The 23,082-nt window shown below is 41.5% G+C and overlaps 1 protein-coding gene across 2 annotated transcripts in view; it reads right to left on the bottom strand.

Annotated features, from left to right (window-relative positions):
* Positions 1-16,207, bottom strand: part of vta1 (vesicle (multivesicular body) trafficking 1) — a 61,567-nt gene extending 45,360 nt beyond the window's left edge. For both annotated transcript variants that reach the window (XM_072440619.1, XM_072440628.1), the window contains exons 1-2: positions 15,950-16,207; positions 1,033-1,127 (exon numbers count right to left, since the gene is read on the bottom strand). In XM_072440619.1, the coding sequence (XP_072296720.1) occupies positions 1,033-1,127; positions 15,950-16,040 (186 nt within the window). In that variant the 5' untranslated portion in view covers positions 16,041-16,207. The remainder of the gene's footprint in view (positions 1-1,032; positions 1,128-15,949) is intronic.
* Positions 16,208-23,082: the final 6,875 nt, after the last annotated feature.

The following is a 23,082-nucleotide window of genomic DNA, read 5'->3' as shown; positions in this document are numbered from 1 at the left end:
GAATACACATAAGTATGTCCCCAAAAGAGCAACATTTCACTTCACCAGACCAAACTGTTCTGTTTGTATGTAAAGAATATAGTTGCTAAAAGTCCCCCGCGGAACAAGCTCAGTGTGAAACAAAAGCGCCACAAGTCATTCCATGCACTCCGCGCTCCACAGATTCACGTGTTTTGAATTAAATATGTAAATTAAACAAGTCATCAAGGCAATAAAATAATAATCAAAGCTTCTGCGTCGCCGCTTTGGACGCGCATTCAAAGTGTCCAAAGCGGCCGACGCAGAAAGGTTGAACAAAGCTCAACTTTTTTTTGCGGCAGACGGCAGCGGTGCAGCAACCAATCAGAGATTCCAAAGCGTCCGACGCTCAAGACGCACGTCCACATAGACTTTGAATGTAAACTGGGCGCTTTGACGTGGCGGTCTGAACGCCTCTTATGACCGAGTGAAGATATTTTGCTCGTTAACCGGCACATTTCATTTGCCTTGTTTTCTATGTATATTTGTAATACAAAACTGCACAACCAGAGGGTGCCCACGCCCCGCAAACAATTGTAATGAGTCTGAGTGAAAAAAACAGCCGACTTAAATGAAGAGTGCTTTATTCACAATCACTACAACAGTGCATCGAAACAGGGTTTATAGGAGCTTTCATTCTGTTGTGCAGTGAACAGTTCACAAACCTGTCACTGCTCTGTGTTTACTCTTGTAATGCACTGTAGACTAATTACAACTCGTACAGTAAAAAACAACAACAAAAAAATGTTATTAATGTAACTAATTAACCTACTAATGAGCGTGAAGGGCTCCAACTAACTGTTAAAGAAACTTTGACAACAATGGTTACTGCATCTAACTTCTCACAGTTTCAAGAAAGGCATATTTTATATTTTGTATACAGAATTGATAGATCTACAATGGCTTCGTAGTAAGTGAAATCCTACTAGATTTCCTGTGCTTTGTCAGTGCACAGAAGCTGTGGGAGCACTGGCCTCTCAAACACAGAGCAGGCGAGTGTGAGCTGTGACTCACCGTCTCCAGCTGGTCCATCAGCTTCACCAGGAACTGCCTGCACTCCGGAGTCTTACTGTCCAGCTTCATCCCCGTCTGCATGGCGTACAGACGGCCTGCAACACAAGACCAGCACAAAGTCAGCAAAAAACGTCTTGCCTGTACTCGGGCTATACAACGCTCCTGAATAAAAGTTGTGCACATGAAAGAATAAAATAGAAATTGTACATATACATGCCACAGCTGTCAATAAACCACAGGTGCCCACCTTGTAACATGATATTTAAACATACTACACGGTACTGATGAGTCATTTGAACAAGGGGTCTTGCGGTGCACCTGCGGCACGTGTCTAAGAGTAATTTCTCAGTGCATATGAGTTGGATTGTAATAAAACACACAAGTTTTGAAGCTTAACATACTAAGAACACGTCTGTCCCCTCTGTACTTGATTACTCTGTGTGAGCGGATTTACCTGTGTCTGTCTCTTCACATATGGTTCATCTGCTCCTGAGCTTGTGCTTAGGCAGTGAGTTTTACGTTGTAACATGAGATATTTACACAAATATTTTCCACAGTAGTGATGCACGGTTGTCTTTTGATCCGCAGGTCAGGTCTGGCCAAGAAAAAGTCTGATTGTAATACAACACACAGCGTTTTGAAGCTTAAAACACAGAGAACACAACGTGTCCCTTTTACAGTGACCACTGTCCACTGACGTGTTCTTCTACAGTGTGTCAAACGCTTGCGCTTCCTGCTAGAATGCCCCCCGGTGGCCGTTACCCAGTAAGAATCTATGAATTAGACGCACCGTTGAATGGGCCGCAAGGTTTAAAGTGTGGGGAAAAAGTAGCGGCTTAAAGTTGGAAAAGTACGGTAAACATTAAGGCTAGGAGATATAACATTATATTTTATTTTGTCTTGAAAACAACAACAAAAATAAAAAAATTGAGTATGTAAAGGTTAAAAACTTAGTAAGTGCTCATTGGTGAGGGCTTTTGCATTATGTGAGGGATCAGCACAAATATTTAACCGGGCAAGCAACTCACAGTCATTTGGCTCGACCCAAACCCAGAACAGAAGCAACATGCAGATCAGTCATGTTTTAGGGCTTTGACTTTTAGGAACAAACTACTACCAACTGTTACTGAAGCTTTTACAAAAGCTACTTTAGAAGTCTCAAAATGAGGAGTAATATGATATTTATAATGTATAATGGACATTGCATTGTATTTTATAAGACTCCTGGAACAGAAGCTTTGATGAGAACAAATAGGGATCCAAATACATTAACTATACAGATTTAAAATTTGCTTTAAATATGAATTAACCAAACATAAAAAATACAGACTTTTCTTCCTCCAAAATCTGAACTCTTCCCCCAAACCACAAGCTTTTAGTGGCTTTGATGACAATTAGAAATGGCTGAATCTTGACCACCATTAAAGTTTGATTAATTGCACAGCCCTAATTCTCTACAATCCATTCCCAGGTGAATGATGGGTGTAAAAAAAGCAAAGGACAGATTCCCCATAAGGAAAATAAAGTCTACAAACAAATGAAACGGTTTTGTAGCGGCCAAAATGCACCTTTGGTCACAATGTGGCACTATATGTGTTTGTGTTGGTTCCTCTGCCCATTTAAGACCTGTAATCAGCAACACTAGGTGGAGGAACAGTCTTTTGACTGTGTTCATAGATCATGCATGGATGTATTAAATTATCATATAATCCATGGGATCATGTCAAATAAAGGAATATTTGTGAGCTTTTACTGGAGTGTTTGGCTCATTTCAGTGGAAACGCACATCAGAAATGCCTTTTAAATGTGCATCCTAGTGGCCAGGGTGGCACAGGGTCACACGGCATCTACAGTCTGATGTATTCAAACAATGACTCACTGGCATAAACTTGACAATGACAGAATTCCAATCATCATATGTATAATCTATTGCTATTTCTGCTGCTATTATGAACTGGCAAATGCTGCCAGGCCAAACAAAGACAGTGTAATCTTTGATGCAAGTGAATTGTTAAGGTTCAAAATGATTATTTATCCCAAACACTGGACTCCAACAATCAGTCTGGCCTTCAAACCTGGGTCTGACTCACCTTTACCTTGAAAACAATTCAGTATTCATATAGAGCAATTTTATGTATGTCAATCCACTATTGATACTTCAACTTGAACTGAGAGCGAGAGAGGACACATACATGTTTTTTCTGACTCTCAGTTTATGTGCAACAGATCTTATGTGTGTTTTCAGATCAAATATATAATTTAATTAAATTAAATAATGCATTCTCCAGGATTGGACCAACTAAAATGAACAAATCTGCATCAGTATATTGTAAATCCTCGAAGCCGAAAGTTGCCATCACTCTTTATAAAATCTATTCATGCTGTGAACAAAACTGAAGACTAAATTAGAACTTCCAGTGTCATATAGAAGATTAGTCACTGTTTCATAATGGCAGTGAGTTTGTGTCTTTCCAGCTCATGTTTTGGAGCTGAGTCACCTCTTTTCTCAACAATGTCCCTTTTTCTCCCAACACAGATTTGAACCAAGTCACTGCCAAGTCCACAAAGTTTAACCACTCAATCTTTCCACAAATTTCTCCCATTACACAGCGGTCCAGGCAGATATTGAGAAATGATCAGCTACTGAAGAAACAGACCACAACAAAGTGAGCATTTTACTCCACAGGGGTAAATATAGCCTCAAACAAGAAAAAGGAGCACATTTCAGCAAGTATACCCCTAATAAAATGGTATTATTGAAGACTTTATTGTCCCCCTAGAGAAAGTTCTTCTGAATGCACCTGGGGCCCTAGCTCTAGACCTCCAGGCTAGGAGATGATTAGATAAGATGTTTCTGTTTTATGAGGATAGTATCGCATCACTCGGAGGCAAAGTGGAAAGCACATATTCCTCCAGGCTACATGTGAGCAGGTCTCAGCTTCATGGGTTTGATTCCAGCACAAATCATTTGCACCATGTCCTTCCCTCTCTCATTCTCATTTTACAATACACTGACATGTCAAATAAAGCAGATGGGCCAAAAAACATGAAATAATAATAATATGTGTCAAACTACACTACCTTAGTCAAATAAAAAGTCGAGTAAGGCGTAGTGGTAGAAGAGCTCTCAAAACTAATATGAATTTCAATTAATCAGACAATATATCTGACCCAAAAAAAAATGTACGACTGCATAAGTTCACTCAATAGGACAACAGGAAGATGTGCAAACTCCTCACAGAATTGAACTTCTTCGTGCTGTGAGATCAGAATTCAATATGGCCCACAGTTGGCCACAGTCAGAGATATTCGCCTCAATATTTAATGCAACACTGTATAACTTTTTGAAAGGGGCACATCACCTGCAATATTCACATTCTATGAAAGTTAAAGCCATACCTCTGGACATTCTCTGTGGAGATAGATACATTTTATACCATATTGCAAAACATTATAGTCAAAGAGACAATATTTCTAAGGAGACAAGCAGGAGGAAGCTCCTCCTCAAGAACAAGTAAGAGTCAAGATTGTGGAGCAGGCTTTTAGCTAGAGGGTCGTCTTCCCGTCTTTTGGACGGGGTATCTCGACATCTCGACGGACATTTTCGAGGGCATTCGTTTTTATTAATACATTTTAGAAAAGTGAATATCATCATTAAATCGGGCCGGGAAGCGTTTGACGATAGTCCCCCGCGGTCTGCACCATGACAGCTTAGTGTTTACAAGTGAAAGTTTGCATGCTGCGCGCGGATTGGTCGACAAAGTTTGTGGGCCTGGCTCTGATTGGCTGCCGATCCGTGGTCTGGAAAATGCCGAAGCTCAGGCGGCGCGAGAGTATGGAAAGTCAATATGATACGAGTAGTCGCCTCCGCGTTAAAAGCGCCGCTTTATTTTGTAAAAGCGTCGAAAAAAGGTGGTGATAAACATATTGGCTTTCCATAGTCTTCCCGCGAGCGGCGAAGGCGCAAGCAAAAAAATTTTAAGCCCCCGGTTGGACGGGGTGTTTTCAAATTCTAGCTAAAAGCCTGTTGTGGAGATGCAGATTGCTCAGTGTAAGGACACATATTGTAATAATAATAATAGGCTGAGCAAAATAATATGTCTGTTTGCCGTAACCCGACCGACCCGCTATGAAACTAGCCAACTGAAAAATAAATATCAGCATTTAGCTGGAAAAACGTCAAAATCTTTTATTTTTCAATTATTTCACCGACTCACCGACCGGTCTGTCCTGATCCACCGTGTCAAAAAATTGTATCACGCTTGTTAATAACGCACCGTGTAACACATGTGCGTCTTCATTTTCAGTCCTCCACATGCGTCTGTAACAAAACAGGAAGCGCGTAAAAGTCGTCATTTTGCCTTTACCAAGTTGGTTTACCCTTGTCGGCGCCACTGACATGTCCAGAGTAATGCCAGGCTCTGTCAGGGTGTGAAATTTGACTTACACAAATGCATTCTGGGATTGAAACACGCCCAGTAGCGTCATCACAACAAACATGGGGGCGCCCGTGTCTCCCGCATGTTCCCCCCGCTTGCCTTAGCTACCAAAATAAAGGATAGCGGCGTACAAAAGGTCGATTGAAATATCTTAAAATCGTGAAATTTAGTCTCCCGATCGGGTTGATAGAGACGTTTTCCGTCATTGACTGTTGAAGCCTGACCCCTGGTGGTCACTCCGACTCAAAAAATGACAAAATTTGGATCTTTTTTTTGCCTTCAAAGTAAAAAAAATAAGAATTTGATGAAAAATGTTGACTCGGGTTACAGCAAACAGACAATTTATTTGGGGTAGCCTTAATATAATGTTTTTCAGTGCAATAAAAAAATCCAAAAAGAGTCAGATATTTGGCTGAAAAGATACGTGGTGGGGCTTTAATGCAGTATTTAATGGGTCCAGCTCCACTGTCTATCTCGCCTCCACCGGTCCGTCTGAGGGTGTATACTTTTTGGTAGCTTTTCCTGGCAGAGATGGAGGGTCTAAGGACACGGGATGCTGGGACATTTGTCTAAGGACACGGGATGCTGGGACATTTGTCTAAGGACACGGGATGCTGGGACATTTGTCTAAGGACACGGGATGCTGGGAAATTTGTCTAAAGACACGGGATGCTGGGACATTTGTCTAAGGACACGGGATGCTGGGACATTTGTCTAAGGACACAGGATGCTGGGACATTGCCAAGTCCCTATGAACATTGTTTAATCTGTTTTTCACTGTCGCCTCCGAGGCAACTACTGTTGTGATTTTGGGCATTACAAAAATAACTTGAATTGAAAATTGAATGAAAAGAGACGTAATATGTTTTAGGATCGTTATTTCATATTTTGGACATTTTAAATTGCAATATTGATCTAAAGTAACTAAATAGCTTGAGCTCAGAATACAAAACAAACATGTGTGAATCACTCTAAATATAACTACGAGTGGACGAATGAAAAGGGAAAACAATTATAATGTGGCCTAAAAGTGGATTTTGCATTATACGTTTCTTTTAAAACAATTAATTTGTTTCAAAACTAGACGAAACTCAACTTCAGTTTTAAATGTATTTTTTCCCCCCTTGGTTTAGGCCTTGATGACATCTTGGTAATAACTTGGGGAATTTCATACGCTGCCAGTGATCTTACAGTGATGTAGTATTTTAGTCCAGTCCAACAAAGACTTCTATTGTGTCGTTTAGCCACTAAACTCATTTGTCCAGCAGCAGTGCCTGAACAGTGGCCTTTGACAGAGCAGAGGATGTAGCGTCACAGATACAAACACCAAAGTTCACCAGCGATAAGGGTTTCCTCTGCTCTTAAGTATTTAGTTTGTGCTCGGCTGCAACAAAAAGTCAAGGGTAAGACTCATTTCAAGAGAAGGCAATGGTTTACAAAAGGTACAGTCCAGCTCGATCTCTAGAAGCCGTAAGGAATAAAACGTTTTATAATGAGACTTCTATTGCTTTGTCAACTACACACATTGTATAAACACAAAAGACAGGTCTCTCAAACATAAAATCCCCTCATGGGCCTGTGAGAGTCACCTCCCGCCCAGAACGTGCCGATGGACGACAGGTTGAGCCGACAGTGATTTGTGACTTGTAATGAGGCCTCATCACTCACTTTGAAACCTTTGGAAGACAAGTGTTTGGCTCCAGTTCAGACGCCATTTCAACCTGATTGGATCATAACAGAAGTGCTACGACCAACTTTTCTGTGTTCACCCAAAGACTTCCCAACATAGAGCTAATTTTATAAAGAATAAAATGTGTGCTTTTAATTGTGGGTGGGTCATATTGATAAAAATGTGTATCTCGATATGCTTGTTTGGAGTGTTTACTGATAGATAAACAGTGACGTGTTAGAGCATGCCATGTTGGTTGAGGTTTGATCGCAAATGTGCGGTAAATGGCAGCATGTGCCCTTGTTTTTTATTGTTGTTTTTTTTCCATTGTTGATCGCTCATGTTGTAGCACTTTTTTTGCTGTGAACATCTTCGATATTCAGGTTTTGCATGTTTTCAGAACAGCATGCATGAGATTCTCGGAGATTTTCTGTATGTGTACTTGGGATGTACTAATATATCAGCCCAGTTCACATCATATCAGTATCAGCCAAAATATGACTTATCAATATTACTCCGCCGATGTTACAGCTCTGAAATTAAGATTTAATCCTTTTCAGAAACAACAAGAAACGAGAAAGAAAAGAGGCTTTCTGCTGCTGTATTCAAACAGAACAGATTGTAAACTACTTTAATTCACTCTTTATATTGAGCCAAAAGACCCATAAATTACAGTTACAAGAAAGATTATAGACAAAACTTATAATTAGTAATTTAGTTTTATCTATGTAATGATTACATATATGTGATTAATTCACTTGCAACCTGAAGTAACTGCAATGTTTTTTTCAACAGCTGCTGCTGCTGTTACAGGAGGAGGAGCAACACGATGATGACACACGGACTGCAGAGGTTCAGAGAGACACTTTAGTCTGATAAAGAATCTAAATAAAACAGGAAATCGCCAATATTCCACCTATATCTAAACACAAATCAACCCTTTAGCTTTTTTAATGTGTCGTCACTCAACATTTTAAAATTGATTTGATCCTTATTTTAGAATTAAGATGAATTAGTTTACATTAGTTTTCTGACTAGGGTCTCAGAGTGCAGCTTGTAATATCTGTGCTTGGGACAGGCTCTAAAAGTACACCAGGATTGTGACATTTGAACAGTCCATTCTCCAGAAATCCACAAATACATATATTTTTAAAGTTGACCACTGATAGTTGCAGGACTTGACTCTGTATGGCTCGGTCAGTAAGTGGCATTTTGCTGAAGCTAAACAGCCATATCTGGTCCAGACAGTGCCTCAAGCTGTTTGGAGGAGGTTTCATTCTCCATCATCCGCAGGGCCACTTACAAATACTCAGACTAAACTAATAGTGACGCAAGCATCATCTCAGTGAAGATAAAGACCTAATTGTTGTTGTTGTTGTTGTTGTTGTTTTATGGCGGTTGGCATCCAAGTGTTGCATTACCGCCAGACTTTATTCCTCGGCATCCGAGTGTTGCTAATTCATATAGTCCACAGGAGCAATTCAAACGGAACAGGAGGAAGTTTGCTCTCATCATAAAACCATTTCCACAGAATTCAAATGTTGGTTTGAACTTGTCTGCCTGATGCAAATGAATAAAGGATGTAACGTGGTGTGGAAATACAAGACCGCTGTAAAGCTTATATTATAATGTGAACCATTCATTTTCCTTACCTACTGTGCATCATTCCTTTTTTCCTTGACTCCTACTTTCAAGTTTATTTTTACCCAACTATCCTAACCCTAAGGAAAACGACATAAAAACGGCATCGTTATATTAATGGTGTTAATGAAGTTTAAGGGAGCAGTGCCACTTTCAACTATTGTCACGTCTTACAGCGCCTCCATTTCCCCAGCTCTCCTTAAACTTTACACTGTTGGTCACAGTCCTCGACCTCATGGCCTATTCCTCCCTTTACGGTCACCATTAAAAGGCGTAATAGAAGATTTTTCACCGATTTGAGAACTCAAGCGGAAGTGCGCACTCCCCCCGTGCGGACGCACAAAAAAGCCTCAATGCTACACGTCCGTTTGTTTATTAGCGCGACGGATCGCATCGCATCTCTCATCTCCGTAGATTTCCGTCTCTTCTGAGACAGCTCGAACTGTCTTTCTCCATCTTAATTTTGTCCCGTACACTGAGGGAACTATATTATGATAGATCCATGCGCTTAGACACAGGGAAACATGCTGCTCTCCTGGGGACGAGCCGCACGCGGCTGCAGGTGAGGTTAGGTGAGTTCTATGATTGATACGTGGCAGGACTAATCGTCTGTCCACGCCACGAGGAAATGAGACTCAGATTTGGGCCAAAAAAATAGTCCATTCCACCTTTAACTACTCCAAGATTTGCTATATGAAACTGGACCTCCTCCCAAGTCTCATCTTATCCAACCTTCAGCTAACTGTGCTCACTTTTTATTCCTTTAATACTACCTGTCCCTGCCGTGTGCTGCCCCTGTAGCACATGCTACCCCTGCCACCCTGCCCCTGCCATGCTGCTCCTGCCTTCCCGCCCCTGCCATGCTGCCCCTGCCGTGGTAACCCTGCCCCTGCCATGCTGTAGAAAGAAAGTTCTAAAACACAAACCCTCCATTTATTTCATCAATAAGCTAAATCAAATAGAAATTCAAACACACTAAATTGTCATATGCACTTAAAAGTTTTCTTTAGAGATGAGACATTATCCAATATCTAATGACTATTGTAAAGCAGCCCTGGCATCTAATTATAACGCTCTAATGACCACAAACTAAGCCTCAATTCCGACAATGCACCCATTCAAATCTAAACAGAACGATTTGGCCATTTAAATTGAAGTATTTTTTCATCACTTCATTTGTTCTCCTTCGCCCTCATTCATGGTCTCATTGAAACAGTAAAAGACTCTGAGACAGTCCCAGCTGGGGAGAGGGTCGGGCCTTGGACTGCATCGGACTCCACACACATGTTGGTGCTGACCTCCAGTGGTCTGCTGCGTCTCTATCAATGAACCACAAAAAATCCACACCTCCTCCCATGCCTCCCTCGCCTCCCATGCCTCCCATGCCTCCCACGCCTCCCACGCCTCCCACGCCTCCCACGCCTCCCTCGCCTCCCACGCCTCCCTCGCCTCCCACGCCTCCCTCGCCTCCCTCGCCTCCCTCGCCTCCCACGCCTCCCACGCCTCCCTCGCCTCCCACGCCTCCCTCGCCTCCCTGCACTGCTCAGCTTGTATCTAGAGGGCTGCACAGAACTTCAACACGGCCTGCTCTGCACACTAGTACGGTGCTGCACTCCACATAGGCAAGGCAAGGCAAGGCAAGTGTATTTGTAGAGCACATTTCATACACAAGGCAATTCAAAGTGCTTCACACAGCAGGAAAAATGCATTCAAATCACAAAGAAATTAAGATAAGATAAGATAAGATATTCCTTTATTGTCCCACATGGGGAAATTTCATTGGTGCAACGCAGGTAGATACAGAGGTAGATACAGAAGAACAGATCACTTATAGGAAGTCTGAAAAACACTTTCAGTAGAAGATCTCCTATAAATAAATAAAAACTCCCATAGACAAATAAATAAATAAATACCATTGCATGTGATCCCGACAGTAATTGCACATGAATATGTGTCACGACAGCACATAGATTGCACATGAATTTCACAGTAATTGCACATGAATTGCACATGAATTCCAACAGCAATTGCACATACGACAGAATTGCACATCAGTATTAGGTTAGGTCAGTATTGCGACGGGATAACGTGACGATCTCCGGGTAAGACGACTGTTCTCCGCAGTTTCATTAGTTCCTCCTTTGTGGAAACGCGGTACGGCGCCGGCCGGGGGGCGGGGCCGGAGCCGGGGGGCGGGGCCGACTCGGAAACAGAAATACAATAAAATTAACTAAATTAAAAATTATCAATCCAACTGATTGTCTAAACTAATAAAATCACAAACAAAAGAGAAGAGTGCAAAAAAAAAAAATGTTTCAATCATATGCGCAGCTAAACAAAACAGTTTTTAGCTTAGATTTGAACATTGTCAGAGTAGAAGCCTGTCCTGGTTCTAGTCAGGACCCGAGCAGCAGCGTTCTGGATGTACTGCAGCTGTTTTACAACTCGTTTGGAGAGGCCAGTGAGCAGGCCGTTACAGTCTAATCTACTGGAGACAAACGCATGGATAAGTCTCTCTAAATCTGATTTTGACACTATATTTTTGATTTTGGCAATGTTTTTTAGATGGTAAAAAGCTGCTGATGTTATTGATTTTACGTGGCTATTAAAGTTCAAGTCTGAGTCCATTATTACCCCCAGATTTCTAATTTGGTTTGTAGGTTTTAGGGCGAGACTCTGGAGGTGACCGCTAACACTTTCTCTTTGTTTCTGTGGCCAAAAACGATTATTTCAGTCTTGTCTGAGTTCAGCTGGAGAAAGTTGTTTTGCATCCACAAACTGATCTGTTGGATGCAGTGACAGAGTGAATCTACTGGTCCATAGTCACCTGCCGACAGTGAAACATAGATCTGAGTGTCGTCTGCATAATTGTGATAGGTCATTTGATACGCAGTGAAAATGTGTCCTAACATACAGTAGAACAGGGAATTATCTGGTTGTCCTGTTGAGCGTCCTACATCATTCTAAGCTTCCTGTCTTACATTTGTTAGCAAGACAATTTTTGTTTTAATCCAAATCTAAAGATAAATAGCAGTACCATAGGAGAACAAGAAAAACAAAAAGACCTAAAACAAGCCAATAATTTTCTAAAATACCGTATTTTCCGGACTGTAAGTCGCACTCGAGTATAAGTCGCATTTTTGGAGGAAATGTATTTGATAAAATCCAAGACCAAGAACAGACATTTAATCTTGAAATGGAATTTAAAATAATGTGGTGAATAGGTGTACATATGCTAATGTAACACCTTCAGCTACATGACGCAAGTGTCTGGTATGTTAACGTAACATAATTACAGTTATTCAGATAACTATAGCATAAAGAACATGCTAACAAGTTTACCAAAGCATCAGTTTTACCCCAAATCACTAAATCCATTGAATTCTTCTTCCTCTGTGTCACTTCTAAACAACTCAAACTCTGGAGGATGAGGAAGTGCTGATTCTTCTTCTGCATCGCTTAGAGCCTAGAGCGCCCTCTTGCAGTTGTCAGTGTGAAAATAATTAACATGTGACATGCAGCTGCCAGTGTGAAAATAACGAATAATATCACATATAAGTCTCTCCGGCCAAACTATGAAAAAGGCGCGACTTATAGTACGGAAAATACGGTATACAAGTCTTTTATTAGGCACTAGCTTTTATATTTATATGGATACTATTTATGTTGATTTAATTGCAATTTTATACAAACTTTGATGGTGAACGTTTCATCAATAATTTAGCGAAAATGTACGAATAAATTGACTAAAGAAATTGAACAATATGTGAATTCTATGTAGTGTGTTATTAATTAATTAATTAATTAATTAACTGAACTTAAGGCATAAGAACAAGTCAAAGATTGGTGTGCATGTTGAAGTCCGTGCATGTGCTGTATTCTTTTATGTCTTGCTTTCCGTTTGCCACGTTTGAGATTTGGAATGACTCGTCACCTCCTACAGAACGGCTGTAATGGCCTGAGATTCTCTGCCAATCACAGAGAGACCAGAGATGAGATAAGCCTCTAATTTGCTGGAGTCGACCTGCTCCCAACCACTGCACATGCTCGGCTTTCTAACGGTTACAGAATAAAAAAAATTAAACAATCGCAAAGCACATGATACTGTGGTCCAACCTGACCAGCATGTTTTGGAAAGTAGGAAAAACCGAGAGGAAATCTGCACGGACACAGGCAGAACATGCAAACACTACTCAGAGAGGCCCCACTCAGGACGGAGGTGCGGAGGTGCGGAATGAACCAGTTTAAAGGGGACAAAATCACTATCACCAATCGTGTTAAAAATGGCAAAAAACACGACGACAGGCAACACGCAAGAGAATCAGGTACAGAAAGTACTGCAGAACTGAGTTTACCGAGCGAAGGACAAAACGTTGTGCCTAAAAACACACAAGACCTCGCTCAAGTTTTTTGTGACAAGAAGAGACCGTTTGAGCTCTACACAGTAACAACGGCAACAGAAATGCTGTTGTATAAACTTCATATTAAGCCCTGTGGAAAAATTGCATCTGAGAACGCAACATATAAAAACGTTTCACATTGCGCGGTTGAATTTGTAATAAAAAAAATGTGAAATGGAAATAGACGGCTCATTTTGATCTAGATAAAAATCATTAAATTATATATACGAAGAACCCAATTTGGCAAGTCAAAACTCTCTTCACAGCACAAACATGAAGTGCTATGTGGATCCTCTCATTAGCTGCTTCTCAACAACAAACACCACAATAAAACATCTCTATGTTGCCTACATGGAATTATAATAGATCCATGGAGGCATCCATCCCCAAACAGAACCCTTCCTGCCAGTGCTGTAATCCACCTCCCAGCATGCCTGAACCTCTTTCGATAGCCAATCAGGGCTCAGTGATTAACAAGAGACTGGAGACAGCCACACTGTGAGGATGAACACAGCTTTAGAGAGTAAACATCAGCAGATGCTAGATACAGCCAGTCAAACTGAGCTGTGATATTATGAGAAAAGAATAGTTGCTAGTGCATCCATTTTTCTACCTTTTTTCCCCCATATTCTTAAACTAAAATCCTAGACGGATGAAAGTTCAGAGTCTACATATTGTCCACATTTGTAACTTATAATATCTTATAGGTCAGCTTGTTGTCCTGGACTAAACTGGAGGGAGGCAGGGTTGCCAGATTTCCAGGGAGTAACAAGCTACTATGCCTTTGGAAAAAAAAACACACAAAATAAGCAACAAGAGCCCCCACGGTATTCAGTTTTTGAAAAAAAAAAAACATAACAAAAAGATCACAGCAATTGAGTGCCAGTGCCACATTTTTACACAAAACTGTAACTGGATATTTGTTCAAGAGGAAATGAAGTTACTTAAATAATTTGAGTCTTTGCGATTTGAAAATTGTAATCATTCAAATTCCTATTAAATCAGATTTTTCAGTGATTTTAGAACCATCTTGACTAATTTGCACTGACCACAGCTGGGATTGAACCACCAACCAGTCTGTGGATGAGTGGATCAGTTTAATGGTAAAGGTAATGAAACAGAAACCTGACACACAGCAAAATTAACGACCACACAATTGAATGGCGAATGGAAATAAACACAAACCAAGCACTGGTAACATTTGGTTAAAAAGCAATTTCAATTCAAATATCTGCATTAGCACACAACAGACGTGACATGCCTGCTCTGTTTGCCTTTCTAGGCTTGTCTCAGGGTGGTGTCCATTCTTCACAGCTGAGCCACACATGCCACACTTAAACTCTTGCATGACTTGTTCAATATATTCAAGAATGACCAGAAATATCATCCATCCATCCATCCATCCATCCATTTTCTACCGCTTGTTCCCTTTCGGGGTCGCGGGTGACTGGAGCCTATCCCAGTGACTTCGGGCCTTAGGCAATCTTACCTAACACATGCATGTCTTTGGACGGTGGGAGGAAGCCGGAGAACCCGGAGAGAACCCACGGTAACACGGGGAGAACATGCAGACTCCACCCAGAGAGATCATGTGATGTTGGTCTGGTCCGGGAATCGAACCCATGATCTCCTTCTTGGGAGGCAAGAGCGCTAACCGCCTTTGCCACCGTGCACCCCACCAGAAATATCAGGTGACACCAAATATATTGCATTTGCACAAGCAGTTTTTTGTATAAATTGTACAGCCCTCTAATCATAAACTACTATCAAATTAAGCGTGTTAACTCATTTGCACATTGTCCCAGTCCATAAAAGGCTACATATTTATGCCCCCCACAATTTCATACTAACTTTATCCAAAAAAAACAGATAATGTTGTTAAAAGAGATATTAGGTAAAAATATTTTGAAGATTTTGCCCATGTTAAAACTGTTTCTCCATCATTAGCTTTCTCAGAGTTGTTGTTGTTGTTGTTGTTGTTGTTGTTGTTGTTGTTTTATTGATCAATTCATATTTGAGTTAACCCTGTATTTCAAGCCCAAGTGCTTCTAAAATTTCCGTTTTCAACTACCCCCATCTCCACCCACTTTCCTGTATTTACTTGTGATTCTTTAAAAAAAATATATGACCAGGTCATACATGTTGGAAAAAAAAGGGTCACGTTGCTATTTTAAACAAAGTAAAAATAAGTGAATGAAAATGACAATCAACTGCATGCTACATTAGAACGCAACTATGAAGAGGCGGGGCAGGAAGTCAATGTACCTGGTTCTATTAATAAATAAACTTAAATTTTTAGGTCAATATTGTGGTTTATAATGAAGAAAAACGTAAAATAAGGATCTAGGTATCTTATAGTTTATTAAATTCCAGAAAAGATGATAATGTCTTCTTTAAGCAGCCTGAATAATTGATTGATTGTCCATACACTTGTTTTGTAAGTCAAAGTGATCTGATAAGCCCTAATGTTGAAACGACAACCTTTTCTTCTTGTAGTTCGAGTGAATGTATTCATTAAATGGCGTGTTATCACACACAACCATGAAGTTTATGTACAAGTTTTGACCAGTGGCAGTTGAAATACGTGAAAAATACAGATCATCAACGCCACTGACGAAATCAATAAGACAAAAAAATTATCAAAATAAAACTATGATACAGTTTTTAGGGATTAAACGCGCGGAGAGCTGAACAAAGCGGAGTTTCTACAATACATTAGTATCCGACGTTAATGCTAGCGTTAGCTGGTGTTTTAGAGCCAAACTCACAGTAATAAGCCACGACTGGGTCCCGTTTCTCATGTTCCTGTGCGGTCCGGAGGTGATGCTGCACGGCTCTCAGAGGGGCCGGTAAAGCCATGGCGTTTATGAAGTCCAGAAAGATCAGAAAGTCTTGAAGAAAGTCCAAACGCACGGCTTGTTGTTGTTAGCATCCAGTGCTCTTAGTACTTCCGCGTTGGTGACCAATAGAAGGCGCCGCCTTCATAGGGCGCTGACGTCAACATGAGGTCAGGTGCCGCTCCTGTGATGCGTGGGAATTCCCTTTTGACGTTTATCGTTGTTATTGGCTCGAGCCATTCCATGGAATGGAATGCGACGAGTCTTTGTTCTTGCCTGGTTTCTTAATAATAATAATAATAAATATAGCCGCAAGCGGCAATGATCGGCCCTCGCTACGCCGCCGCCACGCCGCAAGAGGAGGGGGCGCTAACGCGCCCCAATTGTCCTTTTATTACGCCTACTGCTGAATCTGTGACGCTGTCACATCTTCTCCCCTTTGTTTTACCATCAAAAAGCAATTTTATTTTGAATTCTTGGCAAAATGTGCGGCTTTGCCGCACAGACACCGTGACTCTTTGAATAAAAATGTGGATACCTTTTGATGGTCCACCACTGAAGATGAGTCTCACCAAATTTCAGGTTAATAGGGCTAACGCCCTGGGAGGAGTTTGTGAAAGTCTAAAGTGTAAACATGTTCTGGCGATTTCCCCATTGGAATAACATGGGAGGTTTTGGTCATTGCTACGGCAACGCCATAACAATTATGACATGGGTCTCACTGACTTTTTTGATGGGGATGCTAAAATTGAGTTGTGTGTCAAATTTCATATAATTTCGCAAAACTAAACATTTAACCTCCATATAAAATCTGTAGGGGGCGCTGTGGCGCCAAATAAATTTATTTCACTTCAAGTAGGTTTAGGGCAAAGAGTTTAACAACTGATTCTAATTTGACGCAATTCGGACTTTATCTGCGCAAACGGCAGACATTTTAAATATGGGAGATTTCTGAAATTCTAGCTACAGTTTGCGGCTTCGCCGCACAGAGACCGTGAGAGGTATCAATGTAATTTGGATAACTTTTGATGTCCCACTCCTCAGTAGCATTTTCACCAAATTTCAGCTTTTTAGGGCCAACGCCCTGGGAGGAGTTCGTAAAAGTACGACGTTTGGAAAAACTCCGAAGTCATGTTTAGCCATTTTTGAAGCAATATGGCCGACATTTGGTTGGGCGGACGGCGTTGCCGTAATAATATTTTTTACTTCTCTTGTCACCATCTACCTCGGCGCCAAATTTCATGATTCTACGATCAGATTTTTTTTGGGTCATTTCCCATCTCTCAATGCATTTTTGGTACATTTGGGGGCGCTGACGCGCCAATTTTTTTATTTTAGAAAAGGGAAATAGCCAGAATGTAGAGAGGCACGATTTTTAGAGGTGTGAACATTTTTGTGACTTTTCGTCAATGTTCACTGGGTGAAAAATAGGGGGGTTGGTCCCGAGAAGAAGAAAGAAGAAAGAATTAAAGCCGCAAGCGGCATCCAACGGCCCTCGCGGGCCGCCGGCCTTCCGACTCTGCGCTTTCGACTTGATAAAGATGGCGCCCTTATTGTGTTGAATTAAAAAAGAACTTGACAGACGGCGACACATTGGACATGGCCAATCCAGTGCAAATGAACACAAATGTCGGTCAAATGTGCGGGTCCGCCGCACAGAGACCGTGACACTTGGAATAAAAATATGGATAACTTTTGATGCCGCGCTTGTGTAGATGATTTTCCCCAAATATGAGCTTGATCAAGCTATTGCCCTTAGAGGAGTTTGTTAAAGTGTGAAGCGTAAATGTGAACATTTCAGAGATTTCGCTGTTTTCCCATTTCTGATATATATTTGCGGGTCCGCCACACAGAGACCGTAGCACTTAGAATCAAAATATGGATAAGTTTTGATGCCCCACTTGTGTAGATGATATTTTCCAAATATGAACTTGATCGGACAATCGCCCTAGGAGGAGTTTGTTAAAGTGTGAAGCGTAAAAATGTGGTGATTTGAGCGATTCTACGATTTTCCCATAAGGATAACATGGGATGTTTCTGTCATCGCTACGGTTACGCCGTACAAAATATGACTTTGGCTATCATACTTTATGATCAGGATGGCAAATTAGAATTTTGTGCAAAATATAATGTCATTTGGAAAAACTCTACTGTTTATAGGCCACTCTGAAGGCCAAATAGTCAGAATTCTGGGAAACGTTTGCGGCTCCGTCGCACAGATACCGTAAAAGCTATCCTTAAAATTTGCATAACTTTAGATGCCCCACTTGTCTAGAGGACGTACACCGATTTTGAGGTCGGTGGGCAAAACGCACTAGGAGGAATTCGTTAAAGTGTGAAACAGAAAAATGTGGATATTCGAGAGATTTAGCGGTTTTCCCATAGGGATAACATGGGAGGTTTATGTCATCGTTACGACTACGCCGTAAAAATTAAGGCATTTGTCTGATTGGCTTTTTTGATCGGGACGCCAAAATAGAATTTTGGGTAAAGTTTAGAAAATTTTGGTAGAACTAATTTTTGACCTTCAATGTTAATTTAAAGGTCACTCTGTAGGGGGCGCTATCGCGCCCATTTAAATTTTGTCATCATAAACTGGTCCAAACTAGAAAGTTGAACAACTGATTCAAATTTGGTCCTAATCGGACTTGTTTTGATCAAATGGGAACAATTTTTAGATCTGCAATATTCCAAAATAAGTTGTCCAACTTTGCGGCTGCGCCGCACACAGACCGTTAAAGGTATCTCAAAAAATTGAATAACTTTAGATGCCCCACTTGTCCAGAGGACGTCCGCCGATTTTGAAGTCGGTGGGCAAAACGCCCTAGGAGGAGTTCGTCAAAGTTTGACGTGAACAAAATGGCTAACACAGTGTGTTTTCATTTTCAAAGGAAGACTGCGGGCATAGGGTAAGTCTGGGGGCGTGGCCACAATGATATTTTTTTTTTGTCCTCACGAGAGGAATGCGTGTCCCGAATTTCGTAGCTTTACGCCAAAGTTGACCTCGGGGCGTCTCCCATAGGCGCAATGTATTTTGACTTTTGTCGGTGGCGCTGTCGCGCCATTTTTTAACCAAAAAAAAAATGGCCCAGAAAAAACAAAATTTTTCGCCGATTTTGAATTTTGGGTAAAGTTTGGTGAGTTTTTGAGCATGTTCAGGGGGTCAAATTAGAGCTCAAAAAGCAGAAGAACAAGAAAAATTAAAGCCGCAAGCGGCATCCAACGGCCCTCGCGGGCCACCGGCCTTCCGACTCTGCTCTCTGCATTTTACAGAGTTGGCGCTAACGCAATTGTCTAAGAACTAAGACAGTGACACATTGGACATGTACAATGCTGTGCTTAACCAGTGCAAATGAAGACAAATATCGGTCAAATGTGCAGCTCCAGCGCACAGAGACCGTGACACTTGGAATAAAAATATGGATAACTTTTGATGCCCCGCTTGTGTAGATGATTCTCCCCAAATATGAACTTGATCGGATAATCGCCCTAGGAGGAGTTCGTTAAAGTGTGAAGCGTAAAAATGTGGTCATTTTAGAGATTTCGCTGTTTTCCCATTTCTGAAATATATTTGCGGGTCCGCCACACAGAGACCGTAGCACTTAGAATCAAAATATGGATACGTTTTGATGCCCCGCTTGTGTAGATGATATTCTCCAAATATGAACTTGATCGGACAATCGCCCTAGGAGGAGTTCGTTAAAGTGTGAAGCGTAAAAATGTGGTGATTTGAGCGATTCTACGATTTTCCCATAAGGATAACATGGGATGTTTCTGTCATCGCTACGGTTACGCCGTACAAAATATGACTTTGGCTCTCATACTTTCATGATCAGGATGGCAAATTAGAATTTTGTTCAAAATATCATGTCATTTGGAATAACTCTATTGCTTATAGGCCACTCTGAAGGCCAAATAGTCAGAATTCTGGGAAACGTTTGCGGCTCCGTCGCACAGAGACCGTAAAAGCTATCCTTAAAATGTGGATAACTTTAGATGCCCCACTTGTCTAGAGGACGTACACCGATTTTGAGGTTGGTGGGCAAAACGCACTAGGAGGAGTTCGTTAAAGTGTGAAACAGAAAAATGTTGATATTCGAGAGATTTAGCGGTATTCCCATAGGGATAACATGGGAAGTTTATGTCATCGCTACGACTACGCCGTAAAAAATAAGGCATTTGTCTGATTGGTTTTTTTGATCGGGACGCCAAAATAGAATTTTGGGTAAAGTTTAGAACATTTTGGTAAAACTAATTTTTGACCTTCAATGTTAATTTAAAGGTCACTCTGTAGGGGGCGCTATCGCGCCCATTTAAATTTTGTCAGCATAAACTGGTCCAAACTAGAAAGTTGAACAACTGATTAAAATTTGGTCATAATCGGACTGGTTTTGATCAAATGGGAGCAATTTTTAGACCTGCAATATTCCAAAATAAGTTGTCCAACTTTGCGGCTGCGCCGCACACAGACCGGTAAAGGTATCTCCAAAAATTGGATAACTTTAGATGCCCCACTTGTCCAGAGGACGTCCGCCAATTTTGAAGTTGGTGGGCAAAACGCCCTAGGAGGAGTTCGTCAAAGTTTGACGTGAACAAAATGGCTAACACAGCGTGTTTTCATTTTCAAAGGAAGATGGCGGCCATAGGGTAAGTCTGGGGGCGTGGTCACAACGATTTTTTTTTTTTGTCCTCACGAGAGGAATGCGTGTCCCGAATTTCGTAGCTTTACGACAAAGTTGACCTCGGGGCGTCTCCCATAGGCGCAATGTATTTTGACTTTTGTCGGTGGCACTGTCGCGCCATTTTTTGACGAAAAAAAAAATGGCCCTGAAAAAATCTAATTTTTCGCCGATTCTGAATTTTGGGCAAAGTTTGGTGAGTTTTTGAGCATGTTCAGGGGGTCAAATTAGAGCTCAAAAAGCAGAAGAACAAGAAAAATAATAAAAAATATAGCCGCAAGCGGCAATGATCGGCCCTCGCTACGCCGCCGCCACGCCGCAAGAGGAGGGGGCGCTAACGCGCCCCAATTGTCTTTTTTTTACGCCTACTGCTGAATCTGTGACGCTGTCACATCTTCTTCCCTTTGTTTTACCATCAAAAAGCAATTTTATTTTGAATTCTTGGCAAAATGTGCGGCTTTGCCGCACAGACACCGTGACTCTTTGAATAAAAATGTGGATAACTTTTGATGGTCCACCCCTGAAGATGAGTCTCACCAAATTTCAGGTTAATAGGGCTGACGCCCTGGGAGGAGTTTGTGAAAGTCTAAAGTGTAAACATGCGATTTCCCCATTGGAATAACATGGAAGGTTTCGGTCATCGTTACGGCAACGCCATAACAATTATGACATGGGTCTCATTGACTTTTTTGATGGGGATTCTAAAATTGAGTTGTGTGTCAAATTTCATATAATTTCGCAAAACTAAACATTTAACCTCCATATAAAATCTGTAGGGGGCGCTGTGGCTCCAAATTAATTTATTTCACTTCAAGTAGGTTTAGGGCAAAGAGTTTAACAACTGATTCTAATTTGACGCAATTCGGACTTTATCTGCGCAAACGGCAGAAATGTTAAATTTGGGAGATTTCTGAAATTCTTACTACAGTTTGCGGCTTCGCCGCACAGAGACCGTGACAGGTATCAATGTAATTTGAATAACTTTTGATGTCCCACTCCTCAGTAGCATTTTCACCAAATTTCAGCTTTTTAGGGCCACCGCCCTGGGAGGAGTTCGCAAAAGTACGACGTTTGGAAAAACTCCGAAGTCATGTTTAGCCATTTTTGAAGCAATATGGCCGACATTTGGTTGGGCGGACGGCGTTGCCGTAATAATATTTTTTACTTCTCTTGTCACCATCTACCTCTGCGCCAAATTTCATGATTCTACGATCAGATTTTTTTTGGGTCATTTCCCATCTCTCAATGCATTTTTGGTACATTTGGGGGCGCTGACGCGCCAATTTTTTTAATTTTAGAAAAAGGAAATAACCAGAATGTAGAGAGGCACGATTTTTAGAGGTGTTCTAATTTTTGTGACTTTTCGTCAATGTTCACTGGGTGAAAAATAGGGGGGTTGGTCCCGAGAAGAAGAAGAAGAAAGAAAGAAAGAAAGAATAATATTCCGATGCGAAAACAATGTTTCCCATTTTTAAAATATCATGAACTATACATTTTCGGAAAGCGCTCGCGCTTTCCTACCTCATGGTGTGGGTCCCTGGTCACTGGCGGGTACTTTCGTAAATTTTGATGCTTATATGCACGGAACATGCAAGATATGGGGAACGTATTCGTGAGCTACTTAGCGCAAATTAGTGCTTTATATGGGGATGACGACCGCGATGTAAAGTGCTCGTTTAGTGCGCACTTTTGCACAGGCTTCGCCCGTTTACAACGGTAATGTTCCATTTTCCTACTACTAATTAGTATGCACGGGGCGTGCGTGAGTGAAGGAGTGCGTTAGTGAGTGTTTGGAAGTGGGCGAGCGCTTCGCGCTCGATTTCGAGCGCACTACGTACGCACTTTCGCAGCCGTGCTTCGCACGGCCTTACGAGATTAATAGGCCTCTCGCCAGCTTGTGGCGCTCGGGCCTAATAATAATATTTTTAGCAAAAACAATATAGCCGTTTCCACTATAACAACAAATTATACATCGTTTGAAAGCTCTAAGCCTTCCCGATGCCGCCATGGGGTGGAATCATCATTACGAGCGCTTACGCGCTCGTCACTCCCTATTCCGTCGGGATGCCCCGCCCACTCCCCATAGACTTCCATTGATTTGAGCAGATACAAGCATGACCCATGCCTGCGGCATGGATTTTTGCGTACGGGACGATGCCAAGAGGGTTTTTGGAGGAATGCAGCGCTTCGCGCTGCTGTTGTCAACAATTAGTGAATGGGCTACGCCCATTCACTAATTGTTGACTATTTCTGTCATAGCAGGAGTAAGTATGCATGATCCATGCCTTCGGCATGGGCTAGTTCACTGTACTTGCCAGGGGCGACGGGGTACCAAACATGCGGGCTGCGCCCGCATGTTTGGTCAGACAGTTGCATAGGCCCTCC

Source organism: Eucyclogobius newberryi, unplaced genomic scaffold (genome assembly GCF_026437365.1).
Source record: "Eucyclogobius newberryi isolate DKJ021-1_F unplaced genomic scaffold, fEucNew1.0.hap1 SCAF_1, whole genome shotgun sequence".
Lineage (NCBI taxonomy): Eukaryota > Metazoa > Chordata > Actinopteri > Gobiiformes > Gobiidae > Eucyclogobius > Eucyclogobius newberryi.
Note: the sequence above shows the minus strand (reverse complement) of the source record. Positions and strands in the feature narration are given on the sequence as shown.